Source organism: Canis lupus, chromosome 21 (assembly GCF_011100685.1).
Source record: "Canis lupus familiaris isolate Mischka breed German Shepherd chromosome 21, alternate assembly UU_Cfam_GSD_1.0, whole genome shotgun sequence".
In the NCBI taxonomy this organism is placed as follows: Eukaryota; Metazoa; Chordata; class Mammalia; order Carnivora; family Canidae; genus Canis; species Canis lupus.
In genome coordinates, this window is record NC_049242.1 from 24,183,822 (window position 1) to 24,201,323 (window position 17,502).

The following is a 17,502-nucleotide window of genomic DNA, read 5'->3' on the forward strand; positions in this document are numbered from 1 at the left end:
ATTTTAATCACTTTTTAGGTGATTCTAATGAGTGATCAGGTTTAGGGCCATTGTGTATACTATCACCATCTTATACTTTGAGGCCCAGGGTATAATTAATTATTCTTTAATATCTTGTTCTTGTCTTACTAGGAAGTTGCCCAAAGAACGTGGGGCAGGATACCGTAAGATCTTACAGGGTAGATCTTACATATAACCGCTTTTCCAAGAATAAGCTCCCAATAGATATCTAGATTATATTCAACTCTGTCAACAGAAGAAAACTTTGCAAAAGGCAACACAAACTCAGAGAATTTTCAAGTGCTTTATACGATGACTATAACACTGAATATATCAAGAAAGATGAAGGTTTCTTTCAAGATTAAATACTAAGGAGACACTAAATACAGAGGAAAAACAACAGTAGTAAAATTTTCTCTGTGCTAATTATTGTCCAACAACCTCACCAGGAGAGTAATAGTTATACAACTTTTTTGATGGTAAATGGAAGCCAGGTGATGTATAAACAATATTACATTACTTACTTTGCCATTGTTTCTGCAGATAGGTCTTCAGAATTCTTGACTTTTGTTTCACCTAAAAAGAAAATATTTAAGAAATAAAATTCCCAATGATGGGAATTATAAAAGCAAGAGAATTCTCTCTCAAAAATCTCATTTTTTGGAATGAAATGCAGACTTTATAATTGTGTTTGATGGGTTTAGTATTTTCTATGTTAAGATGCATCTTTATAGTTGGCCACCCCAAGGAGGATGTAATTTCAGTAGCCTAGCAAAGACTTTGCACATTCCTTATACATCACTAGCATCAGAATTTGGTTACATCAAAGGACATTTTTTTTTAGCTAAACAACAACATATTTAAGTGTGTGTATTTATAAAATATCTTATAGAAACTAGGACTTCCCTCAAAGAGCCCAAATGGAAACCAGGTTATTCGTAATGGCCATATTGAAATTCATAACATCTAACACTACTCAAACAAGTTGGCATATATATCATTGAGTCAGTGACTAATTAAGAAAATCACTCACCATGACCTCGAAGATCTAAAGCCACAATCCTACACTGAACCCTACTAATGATTGCCGCCTAGAAAGAAGGAAAATCTGTGTTAGCAAATCTTCTCCATTACCAATGATAACTTTGTTGAATGAACTGCCATCAGAATTCCAGAATCTCAAAGTAAGCAAAGAAAGATGTTTCACTTTTTTTAAAATTTGAGTATAGCTGACATACAATGTTACATTAGTTTCAGGTGTATAACACAATGATTCAACAAGTTTATACATTTTGTCATGCTTGCCACACATTATCACTGACCATATGCTGTGTCTTTTATTCCTGTGACTTATTCATTCTGTACCTGGAAGCCTGTATCTCTGACTCCCCTTGACCCATTTTGCCCATTCCCCCACCCCTACGCCACTGGCAAACATGAATTTGTTCTCTGTACTTAAAGCTCTGATTCTGCTTCTTGTTTGTTAATTCATTTGTCTAACAATGGACATTTAGGTTACTTCTATATCTTGGCTATTGTAAATAATGGTGCAATAAACATAGGGATGCTTATCTTTTCAAATTAGTGTCTTCATTTTCTTTGGGTAAATACCCTGTAGTGGAATTATTGGACCATATAGTATTTCTACTCTTCTTTGAGGAACTTCCATACTGTTTTCCACAGCGGCTGTACCAATTTACATTCCCACCAACAGATGCAGAAAAAGCATTTGACAAAATTCAACATCCATTCATGATAAAAACTCTCAGCAAAGTGGGTTTGGAAGGAACATACCTCAACATAATAAGAAAGCCCAAGTATGAAAAACCTACAGCTAACATCATACTCAATGGTGAAAAACAGAGCTTTTCCTTTAAGATCAGGAACAAGACAAAGATGTTCACTCTTGCCACTTTTGTTCAGAGAGTTCTGGAAGTCCTAGCCACAGCAATCAGATAAGAAAAAAAAAAAAAAAAGAGGCACCCATATTGGTAAAGAAGAAGTTAAACGGTCACTATTTGCATATGATATGATCTTATACAAAGACTTTTCACTTTTAACTAAAGCTAAAAAATGACGATTCTCTTTTTGTGCATGTTCTAGTTCTATCCCAACTTCAGAATATGGCTTTCTTCACCTACATCCCTCTTTAAATCCTAATTCTCCCTTGCTTTTCATGAGACAGAGTAAATACCTCTAAGTGATGAATCTCTGAACTCTACTATCACCTACAATTTTTATCCATATTCCTTGGTTATCTTTTCCCTACTCTGGAAGGGAAATTCCCTAGATAAGGACCATGAGTAAGTTTGTATTTTGGCTTAGGATATCACACAAATGTGACATTTAGATCATGAAATAACCCTAAAAGCAGAACAAATCATGAAATCTACCAAATATTCAAGATGCAGCATTATACACAATCTTTTTTTTTTAAAGATTTTATTTACTTATTCATAGATGCAGAGAGAGAAAGAGAGAGAGAGAGAGGCAGAGACACAGGCAGAGGGAGAAGCAGGCTCCATGCAGAGAGCCTGACGTGGGACTCGATCCCAGGTCTCCAGGATCACACCCTGGGCTGCAGGCGGTGCTAAACTGCTGCGCCACCGGGGCTGCCCACATTATACACAATCTTATACCACAGTTAGATAAAAATATACTGAAAAAGAAATCATAATATCATGAGGAGGTACAATTTTTGAGATTTAAACAAACCTGAAATAATTGGAGTTCTTCTTCCTCAAATAAACTAGATTCTTTGACAATATATTACCACCAGTGTTAGTAAATGTCATCAACATTTTCAAACTTTTAAGAATAAAACAGGAGGACCATCTCATCTAACCCTCACATTTTCTGAATGTTTTCTTTTTCTGATAGTTCATTGTTAGTGTATTATCACATTTTAAAAATCAGCTAGAGGTGTAACTGGTTGGCTCAGTTGGAGGAGCATGTAATTCTTGATCTTGGAGTTGTGAAATTAAGCTCCACATTGTGTGTAAAGATTTATACTTAAAATAAGTAGATTAAATAAATAAAAATAAAAAAATAAGTAAATAAAATCTTTTAAAAAATCATCTAGAAAAGTAAGTCTGTTTCTACTATTACTCTAACTAATGAATACCTTTAAAGAGAATAACAGACTGAAATTCTATTATATTTTGCTATTTGTTCCTGAAAGCTAATTTACAAGAGTTACTTAATACATTATGGTGGCAGTACAACTTTCAATGACAAAAACAAATCTGTATTCTGGAAATAAGTGGCAAAATAATGTCAATTTTGCTTTATTGCTCTACATTTTTAAAAGACAGCAACAAAATATTCATTTGAAGGTAGTAATTGTCGATTCCAACTTTAACTTGAAAGCAATACTTTATGATTCATTTGCCTGTCAGACACTGATGATAATGTTAAAAAAAATTTCCATTCATTTATTTAACAAATTTTTCTATACTACATCTTACAAAAATCTGGCATCAATTGAGTAATGGGGTTACAGTATTAAAAAGATGGGCAATTTTCCTGCTCTTATAATGTTTACATCTTAGTGTAGCAAAAACTAGAAAACAAGGAAAGAACTAAGTAAATTCAAAGAGTAAAATGTTTTATAAATAATGAAAAAGTGTCAGAGCATGTCCACAATAGTTATTCTCTTTAAAGGTATTCATTAGAGTAACAGAAGTAGAAACAGACTTGCAAATGGCAAGATTTCATTCTTTCTGATGGCTGAGTAATATTCCAGTGTGTGTGTGTGTGTGTGTGTGTGTATGTGTGTGTGTGTAGTTGTATATATATGCCACATCTTCTTTATCCATTCATTCATCAATGGACATCTCTTCATAGTTTGGCTCTTGTGGACACTGCTGTTATAAACACTAGGGTGCATATGCCCCCTTCTAATCACTATGTTCATATCCTTTGAATAAATACCTAGTAGTGCAATTGTTGTGTCGTAGGGTAGCTCTATTTTTATTATTTTACTTTATTTTTAAAAAGATTTTATATATTGACAGAAAGAGAGAGGGAGAGAGTGTGCACAAGCAGGGGGAGCTGCAGACAGAGGGAGAAAGAGAAGCAGGCTCCCTGTAGAGCAGGGGCCCGAGGTGGGGCTTGATCCCAGGGCTCTGGGATCATGACCTGAGCCAAAGGTAGATGCTAACTGACTGAGCCACCCAGGTGCCCAGGTAGCTCTATTTTTTTGAGGAGCCTCCATGCTATTTTCCAATAGCTGCACCAGTTTGCATTCCCACCAATAGTGTAACAGTATTCCCCTTTCTCCACATCCTCGCCAACATCTATTGTTTCCTGAGTTAATATTAGCCATTCTAAGAGACGTGTAAGGCGGTATCTCATTGTAGTTTTGATTTGCATTTCCCTGATGCTGAGTGAAATTGAGGATTTTTTCATGTGGCTGTTAGCTATTCGTATGTCTTTGGAAAAATATCTTTTCATGTCTTCTGCCCATTTTTTGACTGGATTTTTGTGTTTTTTGGGTGCTGAGTCTGATGAGTTCTTTATAGATTTTGGATACCAGCTCCTGATCTGATACATCATTTGCAAATATCTTCTCCCATTCCATAAAGTGCCTTTTAGTTTTGTTGACTGTTTCCTTTGCTATGCAAAAGCTTTTTATCCTGACAAAGCCCCAATAGTTCATTTTTGCTTTTGTTTCCCTCACCAAGATTTATTTAAATCAGAGAGAGAGAGAGCACATGCACACAAGGGGCGGGAGGGGCAGAGGGAGAGAATCTTCAGTCTCCCTGCTGAACATGGAGTCCATTGCGGGGCTTGATCTCATGACCTTTGAGATCATGAGCTGAGATGAAACCAAGAGACAGATGTTTAACAGACTGAGCCACCCAGCCATCTCATTTTTTGGTAGTTTTTTGATTACTGATTCAATTTTGTTTCTTATAGTTGGTTTATTCAGCTTTTCTATTTCTTCCTGGTTCAGTTTTGGAAGGTTGTATGTTTCCAGGAATTTATCCATTTCTTCTAGATTGTCTAGTTTGCTGGCATATAATTTTTCATAGTATTCTCTTATAATCCTTTGTATTTCTGTGGTATCAGTTGTTACTTTTCTCTCATTTCTCATTTTACCTATTTGGGTCCTTTCTATTTTTTCTTGAGGAGTTTGGCTAAGGATCTGTCAATTTTATCTTTTCAATCATGATTTCATTGATTTTTTATTTTTCATTTAGTCTCTACATCTTTTATTTCTGCTCTGATCTTTATTATTTCCTTTCTTTAACTCACCTTAGGCTTTGTTTGTTCTTCTTTTTGTAGTTCCTTTATGTGTAAGACTAGACTGTTTTGAATTTTTTTCTTATTTCTTGAGATAGGCCTGGATTGCTATATACCTCCCTCTTAGAACAGCTTTTGCTGTGTCCCAGAGATTTTATGGCTTTTACTTCTTGTTGTTAACTTTATTTATTTAATTTTATTTTTTTGAGAGAACAAGTGATGGGGTGGGAGGGAAGGGGGAAGGATGAGAGAGAGAGAGGGAGAGAGCGAGAGGGAGAGAGAGAGAGAGAAGTAGAGTTCCCACTTAGCAGGGAGCACGATATGGGACTTGATTCTGGGACCCAGAGATCATGACCTGAGCTGAAGGCAGGTACTTAACCAACTGAGCCACCCAGGCACCCCTTATGGTTAACTTTTAAAAAACCCTGCCCCAACATCATATGAATGCTCCTAAAGTTTGTTTTGTTTAATTCAGTAGTTTAATCCACTTGGATTGTTATTTTTATTGTATAAAATTATATACATAAAGATTTTATTTATTTATTTGAAAAAGAGAGGGCACAAGCTTGGGAGAAAGGCAGAGGGAGAGAGAGAAGCAGAATCCCTGCTGAGCAGGGAGCCCATCAGAGCTCAATCCCAAAACCACGATCATGACCTGAGACCAAGGTAGCTGCTTAACTGAATGAGCCATCCAGGTGCCCATTTAGATTATTTTCAAATACCTCACCAAATATAGATGGCAAATAAGCATATAAAAGGGTGTTCAACATCACATTTCATTAGGGAATTGCAAATCAGAACGGATGGCTCAGTCGGTTAAGATAGTGACTTTGTGAACTATGGCTTAGTAGTTTGTCAGTTGATTTTCCAGGAAGACAATATTTGCAAGTAATGACAATTCTCATTGTTTTCAAACCTTTAAAATTAATTTTTCTTTCTAGTTTTATTGTTTGGCCAGAACCTGGAAACCTGTTGGAAAAAGCTCCCTTATCTTGTCCCTGACTTTATTTATTTTTTTTAATTTTTATTTATTTATGATAGTCACACAGAGAGAGAGAGAGAGAGAGGCAGAGACATAGGCAGAGGGAGAAGCAGGCTCCATGCACCGGGAGCCCGACGTGGGATTCGATCCCGGGTCTCCAGGATTGCGCCCTGGGCCAAAGGCAGGCGCTAAACCGCTGCGCCACCCAGGGATCCCTGTCCCTGACTTTAAAGGAAAGTGTCTAATTTTCACTACTAAGTGTATTTATACATATAATTTTCTGGTATATCAACTTAATAAAATTAAGGAAGTTGTTCACCTATTCCTAGTTGTCAAGAGTTTGCAACCTAAGTAGAATATTACATTTGATCAAGTCTTTTTTTGGTATTAATTACACATATAGATTTTCCAATGCTGAACCAGTTTCAGATTCATGTGATAAAACTTGTTGTTTACAGTGTATTATTATTTTACTACACTACTGGATTAAATCTGCTGTTATTTAGAATTTTGCATCTATTTTATAACTTAAATTGGTTCATAGTTTTCCTGAATTTTAGTGGCCTAGTTTTGGTATTAGACTGATGCTACATTTGTAAATAAACTGGGTAGCTTAAAACAGTGCTATTCTAAGTAGTGCTTTTACACGGCAAAAAAAATGTAATGGAACATTCTCCTTTTGGGGAGAAATTAACATCCCACAAGATATCAAATATTTAGAATTATATAAGAACAGCCTTTTAACTAATCTACCTGCCTCCATTTGTGTCTCTGGCCCAATCCATTAGCTATAGTAGTATGCTAATTAACAACCTTCAATAACTTCTTGCCTAAAACAGTACACTCAATTAGAAGTAAGTAGAGGTATATCAAAATACTCAACTTCCCAGAACTTTCCAGTCTGGATATGCTTGTGATTATTTCAAACAAAACATACTTTCCGTAACCCCTCCCTAATTTTGACATGCCTATGGTATATTTTATGTGGATATGGGTGGGGGAAGTGTTTAAAAACAGACCCCTCAGGATACCCGGGTGGCTCAGTGGTTGAGCATCTGCCTTCGGCTCAGGGCCTGATCCCAGGGCCCCAGGATTAAGTCTCACACTGGGCTCCCCACAGGGTGTCTGCTTTTCCCTCTGCCTCTCTGCGTCTCTCATGAAAAAGGAAATAAAATCTTTAAAAAACAAAAAAAGTTCCCTCTACTCTTACCCTGAACTAAAGAATAAGCTGCAATTCTCTAGCCTGGTATCCAAGGCCCTCTCATAATTTTGCCCCTGTGATCTCTCTAGTCACTTTTTCAAAAAGGTTTTATTTATTTATTCAAGAGACACACAGAGAGAGAGGCAGAGACACAAGCAGAGGGAGAAGCAGGCTCCATGCAGGGAGCCTGACATGGGACTCTGGGATCACGCCCTGAGCCAAAGGCAGATGCTCAACCGCTGAGCCACCCAGGCATCCCTCTCTAGTCACTTCTTTCCCTCTTCACCCTCATATTTTAGACTCAAGCTACTTATAATTTCCCAAACATAGTTCACTGTTACAAGTCTCTGCTTTTGCATTTCTCTCTCTTTGGAATGTCTTCTTTCCTAAGGTAACTTCTATTCAGTCTTCAAAACCTAGTTCAGATGTTCTTTTTTTTTTTTTTTTTAAGATTTTATTTATTCATGAGAGAGAGAGAGAGAGAGAGAGAGGCAGAGACACAGGCAGAGGGAGAAGCAGGCTTCATGCAGGGAACCTGATGTGGGACTTGATCCCAGGACTCCAGGATCATGCCCTGGGCCGAAGGCAGGTGCTAAACCGCTGAGCCACCCAGGGATCCCCCAGATGTCCTCTTTCTTTTTTTTTTTTTTTTAATTTTTATTTATTTATGATAGTCACAGAGAGAGAGAGAGAGGCAGAGACACAGGCAGAGGGAGAAGCAGGCTCCATGCACCGGGAGCCCGACGTGGGATTCGATCCCGGGTCTCCAGGATTGCGCCCTGGGCCAAAGGCAGGCGCCAAACCGCTGCGCCACCCAGGGATCCCAGATGTCCTCTTTCTTAATGAAACTTTCTACTTTTCTTATAGTCCCCTCAATCATCACCAGAGTTCATCATTCCCTCCTGTTATTTTTGTATCTTGTATACAGATGCTGTAAATTTATCTAAAACTGAGTGTGAGTCAAGCACTTTATCAAAGGCTCATAATCTTTTACTTACTCTCACAATTTCCCTATTGACTTAGGTGGCATCATACCCACTTTACAGACTGAGAAACTAAAGCTTGACAGGTTAAGCTGTTTTAGATTCAAACCTGTTCAAACCTTAATTTTTTTTTTTGCTGTTATTTGTACGCATATGCGTTCTTTTTCCTATCTTATTCATTAGACTTAAAACATACGAACAAGAGGATAGGATGTGTTTAATTTTCCACTGTATCCATAGCACCTAATATAAAAAAGTAGGGAGTTAGCAAGTTATTTCCTGATTAGTTGATCTTATTAAGAAGTGAACTCTCATTTTTCTATCCTTAGTAACCCAGCACAAATCCTGGATTATAGAATATATTCAGTAATTATTTCTAACATGAACTAAATCAACTGGAAGAAGAAACAGAAATCAGAAGACACTTCAGATTCAACTCTTGGCTTTAATTAATTCGGACTTGGTTGGTTCCAGGTCCGACACAGTTACCAAAGCTGAAAACAACTGGAGACTGGCAAAATCTAGCCTGTTGAGAGTGCATGTGCTAATGAGCTACCACTGCTCCTCTCCTTTCTGTCAAACTTCAATTTCTGCTTAGTTCTGGATTCTCCAACAACAATGAGGTCAGTCTGTTATAACTAGTACCTGGTGATGGGTGCTATGGAGTTCTAAGTATAACTCACTATATATGATCATTATAGTAATAACTACAGTAACAACTACTTTATTGGATATAACCAAGGAATAAAGGATTCTAAAAAATTAGTTTTCTAGAAACTTAAAGCCTATCCTTTAAAACACCATAATTTCCCTCTATTAGCTATAACTTTTTGCTAGTTCCACAAAAATGACTATATATTTTTTTTATTTGCTTTTTTCCTGTTACTAAAAAGCCAAAGTAGAAATGCTTTCTCTTGATAGTTAAGAGGATTTCTTTGGGTGAATCTCTGGGTCACCTTATAAAAAAAAAAAAAGAAAATCATGAAACATTTAGATAGAAAACGAGTTCTATTCAGGTCTAGGGATTTTACAGAATTATGGATGGATAAGAAGGAACTGTGAAAGATACATTTGTAATTAAATCTTATAATATGCACTGTGCTAGTATGCTACTGAGATGAATGCTTACTTTTCCTCTGTAGAAGGCCTGAGCTGCTTTGAAATAGTCCTAATCATTAGAAGTTCTGCCTTTTGTATGTCTATGGTTTCTGCCCTGAGTCTCTACTCTTAGGTAGTACAGAATCAGTCTTCAGAGAAACATGCATACGGAAGACAGATACAGGTAGTTTTGAGTTCTGGTACTGTCACTGGCTAAATTTTAATGTTCTCATCTGCTTAACCTCATAGAAACACAGAAAGGATTAAATGGGATTATGCACGTAAGCACTTAGCATAGTAACAGGCATATAGAAAATATTTAAAAGATGTGGTTGACTTTTAAAAATTATTATTATAGTTGAAGGCAAATGTTACATCTCCCAAGTCTTTCATTTTTTCAGTGCCTTCAACTGTTCCTTGACTGTTATGGTTTCAAGTACTCTACTCATGGCTGCTCTTTCCTAGACAAGTTTCAGTTTGCTAGTGTCCCTTTAACTTGTGGTATCCAGAACTGAATAAAACCTTTCAAATGAGTACAAAGTTTTTCCTTTGAAAATAGTTTCCATTAAAGAAAAAAAATCCTTAAGTTACAAAGTAATACATACATACAATTGAAAAACAAAACCTAAAAAATAGAAAAAACAGGAAAAAAAATCACTCAGCTTTTTTCCATAGTGTCCAGAAGAATTTTTTTTATTTATTTACTTTTATTCTTTTAAAATATTTTATTTATTTACTTGAGAGAGAGAGAATGTCTGCACACAAGCAGGGGGAGCTGCAGAGGGAAAGGGAAAAGCAGGTTCCCTGCTGAGTAGGGAGCCCAATGTGGAGCTCCATCCCAGGACCCTGGGATCATAACCTGAGCCAAAAGCAGATGCTTAATCCTACTGAACCACCAAAGTGCCCCGAAAATTGTTTCTTCAACATTGTATAATGTCTTATAAATACATCTAGTTTATTAAATCATTTACTTATTGTTGGACATTGAGACTGCTAATTTCAGACAAATAACATGTCTTATATTTGGTATTATTTTCTTAGATTCCTAGAGGTATGATGTCTGTGTCAAATGGTATAAATATATTGATAATTCAATCAAAGTGAGAAATTACTTTCTAAGAGAGCTCTATTTACAATACTACTGGCAATGTTTGAAAGTATTTGTTTTCTAATACTTTTGGCAACACTAAGAATTAGTTTTGGAAAATATTATTGATATCTAAAAAAAATGACACCGCCTCTATGAATCATACCTGATTACTAGTGAGGACGAACTTGCTCATGTTGTTTGTTCTCCATGAACTGTCTCTTCATGTCCTTTGGTCTTGCCTATCTTGTGTCTGGGATTTTTCTAAGCATGTTATATAACTTCTTTGTGTATCAATCATACGTAAATGACTTGCTGACATTTGATAAAGGCTTTAGAATGATTACATCTTTTCTGCTTTCTCAAACAGGAAACAATGAACAAAATTTATCCTTTGCTAATTGTTCAAGGTCAGTGTTAAACTTATTCAAGTTATAACTATTGAGCACCAACTCCAGGACAGGCCCTGTGTGCTGTCATATTAAGAATGGATAAGGCACAGTTCCTGCTCTCAAGAATTTCATGATTTAGCATTCATAAATATCAATCCATTGTTCATCTCTTCCTTTGGCTGTCAGTATACTTGTCCTCCTGCTATGCTAGTGCCTTTTTGTTTCTATTTTACTACCGTATTTTACCAACTATCATCTAGATCGAAGTCTGAGGGAAATTCTGCCTCTCATGACCATAAGGTGCTAGGGCTTATTCCTGCTGTTTGCCATGGCTGCTTTCTGGATCATTTTCTAGTGCTTATGAAAAATATAACCCCTGGAGTCAAGTCAATTGCCAGAGCACTAACTTTTATGTAGCCATTTTTATTTTCAAAGCACTGTAACATAGAAACTCATTCAGTGGGCTGGTACACTGTGAGGAATAACAACAATAAAAAAAGGGCAAGTAAATTTAGTGAGCAAAAGTCCAAGCTATTAAGCTGAGTGGTAGGTCATTTCCTTGATTATACAAGTAAACCAGATAAACAATTGGGATATAATGATCTATCTATAAAAGACTTTCACAAAGTATGGGATGGTAATAGATGTTTTAGAAAAAAGGAAGTGAGTCGTCAAATACATTGGGAAGACAGCTGCATGAAGTAGAAGTAGAAGAACATCTTAAAGGGTTTAATAACATACTGATACATGGTGAATTTCTTAGAGATCAGAGAAGGATATTACATGTTATACTTCTTAAACTCACTTAATCACAAAAACCCTATTTCATTAATATCTCATGGAATTTGTAATCTGTAGACTATACTTTGGTAAAAAAAGAACTAGAGATTTCCTCAATGACACATTTAATAACATCAGCAGCTATTTATCAACTACCTTCTCTATGCCAGTCACTTTCCATGTTATTTCATTGTTTCTATGAGATAAAAATATTTAATATCAATATATCTCAACAAACCACTTACAATATTTGTACATGAGTTTAAAATTTAGTTTTCATATTCTATTATTTTACATAATTTTCAAAGAAAACTTCAAGTGTAAGAAGACTGTATTTGAGGAGTAAAGGCTTACATGGCTTGTTCCAGGGCTTAAGTAGCTTCCTCAAGGATATATTATCAGTACAGTAAAACTGGGACTAGAAATCCCATCTTCCAACTCCTACTTCATTGTTCCTTTCCTTAATGTCAAAAACAATAGCTGTTTCTTTCTTTTATTTTTTTTTAAGATTTTATTTATTTATTCATGAGACACACACACACACACACACACACACAGAGGCAGACACAGGCAGAGGGAAAAGCAGGCCCCATGCAGGGAGCCCAATGTGGGACTCAATCCTGGGTCTCCAGGATCAGGCCCCAGGCTGAAGGTGGCACTAAACTGCTGAGCCACCCAGGCTGCCCCCCCCCTTTTTTTTTTTAAACAATAGTTGTTTCATGGGAAATCTGTTCTAGCTCTATGCAGATCCCTCATCTTTAAGGACTCTGAACACTCAAATAGGTAACATTAGCTCTGATTTTGTACTAGAGTGCTAGGGAGCTGATTAAAAGTTCAAAGAATACAGCAAGACTACCTCAGGCTTTCGTAGGTAATTCTCATCAAAATTTTACAAGATTTTGTGACCCATTACATACTATCCTTGGAATAAAGCTCTTCCTATCCCAACATTACTTTTTGCCAAATTTCTTATGAGGTACAGCCTGGGGTTACTATCCCTAGCAAGTTTCAACTCAGTTATACGAATGTGACACACCAATTAAGATGGTGCTTATTTCCTCTCCACAGTCACACATTTCTTCCCCTCCATGTCTCCAGCATGTTAGCTGCCCAATAACCGTGTCAGGCAAGTTATAGTACATAAACCATTTCTGGTGGCTCTGACCTTAGTTCAGGGCAACTGGAGTATACTTACTACTATAGTTGCTACATTAGGAACAGGCATGTGATGCTGTCACTTGTTCATTCAAGAGACATTCCTTGAGCATACAATAATGTGGCAGGCATAACTAAGACATGGTCTTCACCTCACAAGCGAGGTGAAGAATGTAAGTGACCAAAGTGATGCTATTAAGGACTTGAGATGTGGCTAGTCCAAACTGAGATGTGTTATGACTACCTATAATATACACTGAATTTCAAAGACAGTATAAAAAATAAAGTGAAATATCTCAATAGTAATTTTTATACTGATTACCTATTGAAATGATACTACTTTGGGTACCATGGGTTAAATAAAAATATATTATTAAAAATAATCTGTTTCTTTTTACCTATTTTATGTCTCTACTAGATTTAAAATTACCTTATGTGGCAAAAAATTTACATATATGATTTTGCATTACATTGGACAATATAGGTGTAGGGAGATGAAGGAGCCTGGCACTCAAGGGCAAATCAAATAGTTATATCCTAAAGTCAAGAGAAAGGAAGTAGAAAACAAGATAGGAATCAAATCATTTAATAATTCAATAAGATGAGTAAGTGCCTACATGTTGAGACTATTCCCAATAAATCTGCTGCCAGGAATATAATAATATGTTCAGAGCCCTCCTCAATTCCATAGTCATCTAGGTCCAATTATCTTGTACTGAATTCCTGCTTGCCCCCACTTTCTGTCCCTCAGACTTCCTAGTGGTAAATAGAGGAAGTTTGTGCGTCTGCTTGATACACATAAGAAGAGATGACAATTTCATATTCAATAGGAACATTGCTAGTATTTTCCTTACCAGCATCTCTCCTTGCACAGAGTCAAGAAAATCAGGAAGATCTAGAATTGGTAGCATTCACATAGACATACATCCTCTACTATAGACCAGGGTATCATCAACTAAATATTGTTTATTTCCCAGTAGCTCACTAATATCATTAAAATATAAAGCATTAGTTTAAAAGAGAAGAAAAATTTACCAAATATTTTTGTAACATCTCCATGTATAAAGTACTACACTGGGCTCTATGAAGGAGACAAATAAAGGATAGACATTATCTCTATCTAAAGCACCTGAATAGAATATTTCTGCTTATCTATTACTTAATTAAATATCCACGTTCAACCAAGAACAAATCCTAAATATCCACGTTCAACCAGGAACAAATCCTATCTCCCTCACCCCAATGCAATATATAGAGAACATTTTATAAAATGTTTGAACAATTCATGCACTAAAGCTCACCCCAGTTAAGAACTTTAAAGAGCAGGTGATCTTGGGCCTCCCATTAAAAATATTCATAATCAACCCACATCCCTAACTTTCTTATATCAAGCTATATGAGTGAACATAGAAGGAAGAGTTAGGTTAGTCAAATTTATCCAGAAGTAAACAATGGTTGTGCTAACATCAGCTTCTATTATCAACTTCTTACTTACTGTGAACACAGCCCAGGAAAGGGCAGAATGGCCTCCTCCATGCAGAAGGAGTAGGACGGGACCCTCTGACCCACTCTTGTAAACTCGAAAAGTGTATGAATAGTTAAAGATAATATATCTAAGCTTTTGCTCACTTATGTTTTTGATAATTTAATCATAATAATACTGATTAAAAACCTCAGGCAGTACCAGGCTTTATGTAAAGCTGCAGACTTCCAAACTCAAGAGACACTTAAACAGAAGTTTCTGAAACACCAAACCTGTTTTTGAAGCATGGAGCCAGTATCAATGGGGGAAAAAAAAAGATTCCCTGTTGCCCTAATGAGGACATAGTCCCTAATTTCTAGATGCTAAACTGATTCAACTTACCTGACTCATAAAAACTTCTCCTTAAAAGAGATATCAGTGTCAGGAATTTAATTCTTAATCCTCTCCCCGTGCATTAGACAAATATATCCAAGTAAGATACTGGCATAGACTTATAGGTTAAATTCCATGCTGTACACAGAACAGATGGAGAATAAAAATGAAATAAATAGCAGGACTAAAGAACATTTCAGAAACTATACATGTCTTCTTAGTATTATAAGCTTGCTAAAGAATAAGCCATTTGCAAAGGATATATCCTTGCCAGTTTCATTCTCTACTTCTACATCTTCCATGGATTCAAAGTACTGACTCCAAGAAACAGGGGAAAAGTCTCGTTTTCTTCCAGGGCTGAAGGAAAAAAAAGAGAAAGAGTTCAAGTAAAAAATAGTTATGCGTGAAAACATTAAAATCTTGATCAACAAATGCTAAATATAATCATGAAATGAAAATTGCAAGGGTATTTTCTCTTAAAGAATGAGGAGTTTTCATAAAGAGAGCATCACATTAAAAATGTGTTTTAAAAAGTTCAAGACTTAAGAGTAAAAATGTTAGGATTTTAGAAAATTCATTAGTATATTTTAATTCCAAATATATTCCATGTATATATACCACAAAACCTGTTGGTTCTCTCTCCTTGTTCTTGGCTACCAGCTTCATTCCTATCCTGTCAAGCCATTTTAATATCATTCCCGTATAATCATTTTTGGTCACTCTTCCTTCTTTATACCTTTAATCCTCATATTATTTCATGCTTTTTCATTATTTCCCAACCCATCAATACACAACCTTCATAAGAGCCAAACTGGCAATACTTTAATTTCTAGGAATTTATCTAAAGATATGCTCATGCAGAAGTGAAATGACTTATCTATTCAATGTAGCATTGTTTATAATAGAGAAAAATTAGAAACAACTGATCACCAACAGCTGATAGATGAAAATAAGTTGTGGTACATAGAGAAATAATATTTAGTCATAAAAAGATGGAAGCAATTATATGCTGATAACATTCTTTGTATGTGGGTAAGATAGACTGTTAAGTCAGGACACCTGGGTGGCTCAGTGTTTGAGCATCTGCCTTGGGCTCAGGGCTTAATCCTGGGGTCTTCAGACAGAGTCCCACATCAGGCTCCTTTTGGGGAGCCTGGTTCTCCCTCTGCCTATGTCTCTGCCTCTCTCTGTATCTCTCATGAATAAATAAAATTTAAAATAAAAATGGGATGCCTGGGTGGCTTAGTGGTTGAGCACCTGCCTTCAGCCCAGAGAGTGATCCTGGAGTCCCAGGATCTAGTCCCACATCAGGCTCTGTGCATGGAGCCTGCTTCTCCCTCCGCCTGTCTCTGCCTTGCTCACTCTCTGTGTCTCTCGTGAATAAATAAATTTTAAAATCTTAAAAAAAAAGATACACTGTTAAGTAAACAAACAAACATAATGGACATACTACTATCTGGGTAAAAATAGGAAGTATGTGTAAATATAATTGCTTATAAATGTTTAGAGTATCTCTGGAAAAATACCAATATAACATTTGATATATCCTGGGATGGGAACTATGATTGGCAGATGGACAATTCTCAATGTTTATCCCTTTCTACTGTTTTATTTTTGAACCATGAATTATTTCAAAAAAATAAAATTATTCTAAAAATAACCAATAAATATCTATTTACAACCTATGTCTTTAACCTTGGACGAGACACAAGAAAGGAACCTTGAACCTTACCCTATTTCCATATCTATTCTCTTCAATAATGGAAGGAATTCAGAATTCTGTCAGCAACAAAAAGTTACCTCCTGCCAGATATTGTCCTATATGTGCCATGGGGGCAAATGGAGAATATATACAAAGCCCCCTTTAAAGACTTAAGTTAGTACAAAAGCACTCTATAGTTGACTATAATTACTGGAATTACAATGGAGCAACTGCACCATTAGGTATGTATTCTTTCAACAGTCAAAACGCATCGAACATATCAATAGTTCTCAACCCATGTAACAATAATCAGTTAAGGAGTTTTTAAAAATACTGATGCTTGGATTTCACTTCTAGAAATTGCTTTAAAAGGCTTGAAGTGGGGATCCCTGGGTGGCGCAGCGGTTTGGCGCCTGCCTTTGGCCCAGGGCGCGATCCTGGAGACCTGGGATCGAATCCCACGTCGGGCTCCCGGTGCATGGAGCCTGCTTCTCCCTCTGCCTGTTGTGTCTCTGCCTCTCTCTCTCTCTCTGTATGACTATCATAAATAAATAAAAAAATGTTAAAAAAAAAAAAAAAAAAGGCTTGAAGTGTGGCATAGGCACTGATAATTTTTAAAGTTCCCCAAGTTGAAAGAGGGATGCTAGGAATACAAAGCTAGAGGAAATGATTTGGAATGAGAGAAGAGTTCAAATTCCTCAGAGTTCCTACCATTTACCTATAGTTCCCTGCAAATCCCTACCAGTTACAGTATGGATTTGAGCAAATTCGAATTATTATTTAAATTCTTTCTGCCTTGGATTATAGCAACTGAATAAAATAACATACTGTTTCTTTTCTTTTTTTTCTTTTTAGAGAGAGAGCAAGAGAGCATGCACACGTGTGTGGGGAGGGGCAGAGGAAGAGGGAGAGAATCTTAAGCAGGCTTCACTCTCTCTCAGTGGGAGGCTTGACTCGGGGCCAATCTCATGACTCTGAGATCACAACCTGGGCTGAAACCAAGAGTCAGTCCTTTTAAAG

General features: G+C 36.4%; 1 protein-coding gene across 1 annotated transcript in view; it reads right to left on the reverse strand.

Annotated features, from left to right (window-relative positions):
• Positions 1–17,502, reverse strand: part of PPME1 (protein phosphatase methylesterase 1) — an 86,136-nt gene that overhangs the window by 28,054 nt on the left and 40,580 nt on the right. Inside the window, exons 2-5 of the mRNA XM_038568671.1 lie at positions 15,044–15,137; positions 14,421–14,513; positions 1,034–1,091; positions 525–576 (exon numbers count right to left, since the gene is read on the reverse strand). Coding sequence (XP_038424599.1) covers positions 525–576; positions 1,034–1,091; positions 14,421–14,513; positions 15,044–15,137 — 297 coding nt within the window. The remainder of the gene's footprint in view (positions 1–524; positions 577–1,033; positions 1,092–14,420; positions 14,514–15,043; positions 15,138–17,502) is intronic.